The sequence below is a fragment of the Odontomachus brunneus genome, unplaced genomic scaffold (assembly GCF_010583005.1).
Source record: "Odontomachus brunneus isolate Ranch 3 - 2012 unplaced genomic scaffold, Obru_v1 Obru_scaffold_060, whole genome shotgun sequence".
Classification (NCBI taxonomy): Eukaryota; Metazoa; Arthropoda; class Insecta; order Hymenoptera; family Formicidae; genus Odontomachus; species Odontomachus brunneus.
In genome coordinates this window covers 975,448-983,044 of record NW_022639510.1, presented here as the reverse complement: position 1 = coordinate 983,044, position 7,597 = coordinate 975,448, and the positions used below count along the sequence as shown (strand labels likewise).

The 7,597-nt window shown below is 49.2% G+C and overlaps 1 protein-coding gene across 8 annotated transcripts in view; it reads left to right on the top strand.

The window, feature by feature from the left end:
* LOC116846027 (RNA-binding protein Musashi homolog Rbp6) overlaps positions 1 to 7,597 on the top strand; it is a 220,025-nt gene that overhangs the window by 124,514 nt on the left and 87,914 nt on the right. The window contains exon 1 of one of the 8 annotated variants that reach the window (XM_032819343.1): positions 2,019 to 5,977. The exons of the other annotated variants lie outside the window; for them this stretch is intronic. Coding sequence (XP_032675234.1) covers positions 5,949 to 5,977 — 29 coding nt within the window. The 5' untranslated portion in view covers positions 2,019 to 5,948. Of the gene's footprint in view, positions 1 to 2,018; positions 5,978 to 7,597 lie in introns of those variants that run through there. 8 annotated transcript variants of the gene reach the window in all.

The window sequence follows — 7,597 nt, the reverse complement described above, 5'->3', positions numbered from 1 at the left end:
GTGTGTGTGTGTGTGTGTGTGTGTGTGTGTGTGTGTGTGTGTGTGTGTGTGTGTGTGTGTGTGTGTGTGTGTGTGTGTGTGTGTGTGTGTGCGTCTGGCTTGTGTTGCACGGAAGCGGGTGGGTTACAACACTCTCCTCCCCTCGAGTAACGTCGGGGAGGAAGCGCTACGAGTGCTACAAGCGCGGAGGCAAACCCCCAGGTGTCCGCCTCATCTCGAGAGCAGCGGGCTCGTGTTACAGGGCGTAGAGGGCTGCCGGAGCATTTCCTGCCCTTTGTCTTGGGCGATTCGCGCGGAAATCGCTTGCACGAGTCGTGTATATTCTGCGAGGCTCGTCGTGCGCGCGCGCGTACGATACCGTCCGCGAAACCCCTTCGTTGCGGATTAGAGCGCGCGCGAGGAAGCGATCGCCGTCGGCGAAACGCGCACGGTTGTACGCGGACGAAAAATTGCGAGGGGAGCCCGGGCTACCCTCGGCCGAAACCATGCGCGAAAATATGGGGGAGGGTTGAACGTACTGCTTGCGAGTTATATAATAAGTAGACGTTCTACGAAATTTAAAAGGAGTAAAAAAACTGTGAATTCCTCCTCTCTCGCGAGCCGTTCTTGCGTGAATATCTCTCGCTGCGAGTGTTAAATAAATCTTCTTCTTGTGTCGCGCATGCCGCGGACCTTCCGCGAACGGCGCGCGTCTGTCGTAACACCGTTCGCGGTATATTATTTCGCAAGAACGGGCTGCGCGCGATATCGGCAGTAGTCATTATCGAAGCAGTTGGCAGTTGCAATAGTCAGTGGCGGAGTATTCGAAGTATAAGTGTGGTTCAAAAGATCCCTTTGTGTTCTCGTCAAATAAAATGGAAAACCAAATTATGCGTGGAAACCTGACTGATTAGTCAACAATCATACTTTTTTTTTTATTCTTTATCCTCCTTTAATTATATAATTAATTATTTGTTTCTTTTGCGCCGACTTTTAATATCGTTAGAATATTAGGATAAGATGGTGAGTGCATAGGAATATTTTTTAAAGTTTTTTTTTAGGACGGTTTGTCTTTTATATTAGTAACTTTTTATTCCGTATTTTTTTATTTACAAAAAAATTTGTTTTTGCGAAGTCAAAAATAAATATTTCGTCTCATGTGTCCCTAGATATTCTCATATTAATTGATATATTATATTAATGAAATTTATTTTCATACTCTGTATTGTCACTTTGATTCCTCCGTCATAATTGATTACAGCGCGGACGTGTGGACGGTCCGCGCTGTAATCTTTTAATTTGTGACAATCAAGAACGCTACACATTACTAGGAAGAATATGCGGATATCGTGTAGTAACCGAGTGTACCTCGATTCTCGACGCGTTTTGGGAACTACGTAAGCTTACTAAGTAACTAAGTACCTCTTCATTCTAAAACTTTCATTTTTGTTTTTTCTCTTCTTTTTACATGAGCGTCTCGTGTAAGGAAATTTAGCTTGAGAATCGGGAGAAGACGTACTTAGCGCTCGAATACGCGTCGAGAATACGGTCCACGGAATTGAGTCCGTAGAGGTCACCTACGAAACAGAAAGCGTTCCGATCGCGTCATCCATGCGCATCCGCCCAAGCGCGAGGGTGGCTTCCGGTTTCCCCCTTACCACAGCGAGTTTTCGCTCGGGATCTGGCTGGCGCTACGATTTGGAGGCAGGCCAACGGGCGGCCGAATCCTGACCTGTCCCCTCGCTGTGTATCGTACATCCGTACGATTCGGTGCCACGCGAGTCATGAGGAGAAAGAGGGAGAGAAGGCGGCGAGAGGGGAAAAGAGTGAAGGGGGAGAGAGAGAGAGAGAGAGAGAGAGAGAGAGAGAGAGAGAATACGCGAGTGAGCGAGAACGCGCGAGACCGGTTACGTGGGTGTACGGAAAAACGGGCACTCAAACCGATATAACCACGGCTGCCACGACGGCCTGGCTGAGCGTATAAAGCCATTGTTACGTGCACTCTGCATCCCGCATCCTGTACGCGCTCGTACATACACGCTATCATCCCCAGCGCTTACGTCCTCTCTTCTCTGTCTCTATTTCCTGTCCGCCTGTCCTGCTCCTTCTCTTGCTCTTCGCTCTCAATTATGCAAAATCGTCCTTGCGCGAGTGGAGCCGCGTTTTCGGAAGGTGTACTGAGATCTGCGGGGAGAGAGAAAGAGGAGAGAGAGGAGAGATAGAGAGAGAGAGAGAGAGACACTGTCTTCCGCGGCACAGCGCGCGAATGCTTTCAGGACGCTTCTGAAAGCATTTAGCCGAATCAAGATTCTCAGTTAGGGAGAAGTCAAGAATGCCCCGAGTAGAATTCGGGATCTTCGAGTGAATCCCTTGGCTCGGATCGTCGAGTCGCGAATTTGTTCGCGTAGAGCCGCGGATTCGCTCGCCCGACTTGTTAATTCACGCCGTGAATGCGCCTCGAGTTTATTGCTCTCAATAGGCTATAAATATTTCAACATTTAGATATCTACTAAAATAACGTTTAACCTTTTGGAACAAACCGTGATTTCAACCATATCGTAGCCTCAGGCATAGTGATCTCGCAACGAAACCAACGCTCAGCCTGTGCATAGTGTGATGCACTCTATTGGTTTTTTGCGTTACTCGTATTCGCTCAGTTTGCGCGTTCTGTAAAAAAAAGCAAAATAAAAAAAAATTAATTTTAAAAGGAATGACTTCTCGGGTTGCCACTCTCGACATGTAACATGAATATTTTATTGGGATCCGAATTTCGAAGGTCCCGTGCCTCAACGGGTTAAGGATCGCACACACGCCAACCAAGCGTAGACGGTTGCACGTTAATCGTGAATTATTCTCAAGTGCTTCGCACGTTCAGTATTGCTCGCAATGATGTTTCACTCGAGCAATTTTATTTCGCGCGTTACATACACTATAAAAGCGTGTGCAATCGTAGTTGCGTAACCCACGGCGCGTCGCGGTATCCTTTCGCCTCTCGTGGCTTCCATACTGGTTTCTTCATCGGGGCCCACGTCCCTTTGTGCGCGGACGTGTCCGGATTCGCGAGAACACCGAGGCGGCAATTTTCTCGAAGCGCCGTCTCGCCGCGGAAACAACTGTCGACCGCGAACGGAACGAACAACAGCTACGAGACGCGAACGGCACAACGCGAGTACATGATAAATCCACGATCTTACATTATCCCGGCATTAACTCTCGTCGAACATTGCGCGTTCAGTCGCGCGATTTGTGGGCCGTAAACCGAGTCTCCCGATATCCCCCAAGGTCCAAGAGAACTCAGCCTCGCGTTGGCAGCAATCTGGAACAGCCTGTACATTTGGCCGCCCTAATTATAAGCATTCGATATTGTAAAATTGATTATACTCAAGGCGTGGCATCGGAGATTTTATCCACTATTAATTTTCTACTATGTAATCGGGCGAGAGAAAGGGAGAGCGGGGAACAGGTGTGGTCGCTCCAGCTTAATCGAAACTGCTATTAATTAGCAAATATTACTAAATATATCTGCGGAACCTTTGCGCTGATATACATCGGAAAATTTGTTCGTCTTTGGGAAAATTTACTCCACGACCAGGTAATGAAAATTAATGAAACACAAAGCCAATTGTTCCAATCCCTCTATGCTACCTGACAGTTAAATCATATGTCCATCTTCGTGTTTTCTTCAAATTAGACAAAGACAAATATATGATTTAACTATTAGATAGCTTACCAATAAGTTGGAACAACTAGCCGACAATCGTGTGCTGTTCACGCGGTTCTTTTGTCAAAAACCCGAATGAAGTTAACTTTAACATTGCGTTAAACAATATTAGCCTGTTGCCTGTTTTTTCTGACTTAAGGTTTAAGGTCTGACTCAGAAAGAGATAAAAAAGGAGAAACAGGAAGCAAAGAGCACATTTTAGATCAAGCTTAAAGCCTAATCTACAATATGCTCCTCGCTTCCTGTTTCTTATTCTTTATTTTCTTCTAACTAAAAGATTAAGATTTAAATCAGAAAGAGATAAACAGAAAGAAACATAAAGCAAAGAGCACATTGTAGATCAAACTTTAAACCAGAAGGAAATAAAGAACCAAAAACAGAAAGCAAAAAGCACACTGTAAATCAGGCTTAACAATGTTGACTCATGTATTGAAAGTAACACTTTGAATATTATTATTTCCAATAATCTCTCTTTCCTCTCGATGAGATATGTCAAATTTCACGGTCTCTATACATTTATCTGTTCTTCTCCACTATTGGGAAGAACTCACACCTTAGCAGAAAACAGAAAGAAACCGATCAGAACTCACACTGGTGATTAGGTGGTAAGGTAAACGTCCTAGTGATTGAACGTGTACCGATAATTGAATTACTAATAATATACTTGTGTTTGTTAAGATGCTTATCAATAAATGAAACAAAATCACAAAGTAACTAAATATTTCTTTTCATTTATTATGTTGTTTTGTATATTAAAAAGCATTTCAACAAAGAATAATACAAAACCAATATGTCAATCATTGGGAAATGTATGTTCGACCACTGGAACGTTTACCTTAGTAGATAGTTTCTGCTTTCTTATCAGCGTGAGTTCCGATTTACAATGTGTTCCTTGCTTTCAGTTTCTTGTTCTGTCTTTTTCTGACTTAAAGTTTAGAATCTGTATCGGTAACAGATAAAGAGATCGGAACAGGAATCAAAGAACATATTGTAGATCGAAGTTCACGATCACACTTGGTCCTGTCGGGCGATTGAAAAGACACTCGCGCTAATTCCGAGAGAGTCGCGACTGAGCACCACTGCGCAGGACTCCTTGGGCGCGCGCGTACGATACGCCATGCGCCAGTCTTTTACCGGAGCGAAGGGCAGAGCAGCGAAACTGCAAACCGGCGGTATATCGGCACACATTCTATTCCGTCTGCGCGATGCGCGACGCGTGTGCATTCACACGTACACGCAAGCCAGCGTGCATACAATACGCACACGGGCGAAACCACACACACACACACACACACACACACACACACACTCGCGCTCTCGCAACCACTCGCATAGTACGCGCGGATGCCGCGCTCACAGGGTGCGCTGCTTCCCCTTCGAACTCCTAACCTAACCTACCTACCCCTACCCCGTGGCGGTATCCCTTCAGTCGGCAATCCTTACCCCCTCCACTTTCCCTCCCCCTCCCCAGTCGCCGTCCCACCGTCGCGTCGTATGGGCAGCGAGCGTGCAGCTGCCACACTGAGCCGGAGTGCGCGAAGCCGAGAGAAACGCGAGACGCGCATCGACGCCGTTCCTGTCTGTCTATCTGTCTGGCTGCTGGCCGGCCGGTCTGTCGTCGCACGTACCAACTAACCTAAAAGTTGCTTCTCGGCAGCCTGACGCCGGCGGCGTGATCGCAGCACGCAACGTACGCGCCCTTCTCGTGGTACACGAGACAGAGTGAGAGAAAGAGAAGGAGGCAGGGAGGGAGGGAAAGAGAGAGAGACAACGATCCTTTGTTTCTCGACGTTCTTGCGGCCTCCCGCCGGCACAGAGTCGCGGTGCGAGATCGGCCAGCTTCTCTTTCTGTCTCACAGTTTTCGCAGGCGTACGTGAGGTTACACGCGCCACGGACAGCCAACGACGCCCGTCTGCTGGTTCACTTGTGCATTGTCTACGCGTGCCACTTATTCTACGGTGACCTTGAACTTGTGTGCGTCGCCGCGCGTGCAAGTGTATGTGTGGTGTGTACTGCCTGTGCTCATTCCATCAACGACCGCGCGCGCGCGCGCTTTCATCTGTCCTCTCTCTCTCTCTCTCCCTCTCTCGTCGGAGACGGCAACGGAGGGTGAGAATCGAACACGCTGAGAGGGAGACAGACTGGAGATAAACGACGAGGAAGAGGAAACCGGAGCTGGTGACAGGGAAGTGGACGAGGAGGAGGAGGAGGAGAACGTCAGGCAGCCGAAAGTGAACGCGATCGAGGATGTTCCCGTACGCAACCTTCCCAGTTGGGTAAGCGAACGACACCCGGCTCTTTGTGCTTTGTACGCGTCGCGGCCAGCTGTCTGTCGAACTGTCCGTGTGGACGACGACGCGCGAAGTAGCGAAAGCGCTGTCTGTTACTGTCTCTCTTTCTCTCTCTCTCTCTCTCTCTCCCTTGGAACAGCGTCGTTTTTGCGAACTTTCCCGCGGCTAAAATTCCTCTTTCGGGCCGCGAAATCCTCTCATCCGTTGCACGTTGCGCGAAAAACGCATATACGCGCTGCTTTATTCGTGCATGCATTGTGTACCGCGGCGTGGCGCAACGTGGTGTGGCATAGCGTGGCATGGCGTTCAGATTCCCTGTTGGACGACGTCCCTCGCCCGGCGACACACACGATCCTTTTGATCCTTCACACAGGCGCGCAGCACTCGTGACCGACCGCCGGCCGGCGTAGTTCCCTTTTTTCCTTTTCTACGCGTCCGTAATTGGCGTTGCGACGCAACTGTGCTCCGAAATAATATTATTTTTCATGCATTTTTGGCGGACGATGTTCGTCGCGGCTGCGGAAACATTCGCAGTTCGTCGGCGCGCTCCTATTTTGTTCGGAAACAATGGACACTCCCCGCCGGTCGCCCCGAGAGCGCGGTGGTTGAATCAGATGACAGGGGTGGTCAAACTCGGGATGCATGCGGGGCCGGCGAAACGCTCGAATGATGTATTGAGCGATCGTGCGGCTGCTCTCTCCCCCCCTCTCTCTTTCTCCCTTTCCATGTCATTCGGCAGTCGTAAATCACGCGAAAACGAAACGCACGCGCTTTCCTTGAAATCGTGGCCTTCTCTCCTCTTACCCCCTTCTCTCCCTCCTTCTCGACCTTTCCTCACGAAACGGTTTGTTTTCGTCACGCTGTCGGCCTCCGGTCGTGTCCTCAGCGCACTCTACCGTGGTCCTTCTTCCCCTCATCTGAACGTCATATTTTCCACGAGCGGTGTACACCGGGCATTAACGGGGCATTAGCACTTTTTCGACGAAGCCCGCTGTTAGAAAGGCGTCGCTCGGCGCGCGCCGAACCGGCCGACCCGAGTATAGTGGCCTCTCTGTGCTGTCTGCCGGCTGCCCGTCGGAGTCTACGTGTATTACGTACGACGTAATACCCGGCGATTTTGAGCATTATCGGCCAACCGAGCGCGTCACCAGCTGCGACGCGTTTGACCCGAAAATACGGAAATGAGAGAGGCCAGGAAGGTATTAGTTAACGTCCAATGTGCAATGTCCAATATACTCCCCGTTGGACGATCGAGTCCTCGCTTGTTTGCCCATCTTTCCTTCTCGCGTTAACGTTCACGTGCCTGTGCACTTGCCTCCCCCTCTTTAAGCCTCCCTCCTCCTTCGCGCACGCTTTCCGTCATTTCTCGCATGCGACAGAACTTTGAGCACGATTGTCGTTATATATTCGATTATTTCCTCTTCCCTCCGTGACGATTGAATCGCGCTATCGGGTCGATTCGAGGCCTACACGCAGACGTGAGAGATGTCGAATTGTCAGTCGTTGCGTTGATCTACGTGTAAGGGTAGATACATGGAAGGGAGGGAGAGAGAGAGAGAGAGAGAGAGAGAGAGAGAGAGAGAGAGAGAGAGAGAGAGAGAGAGA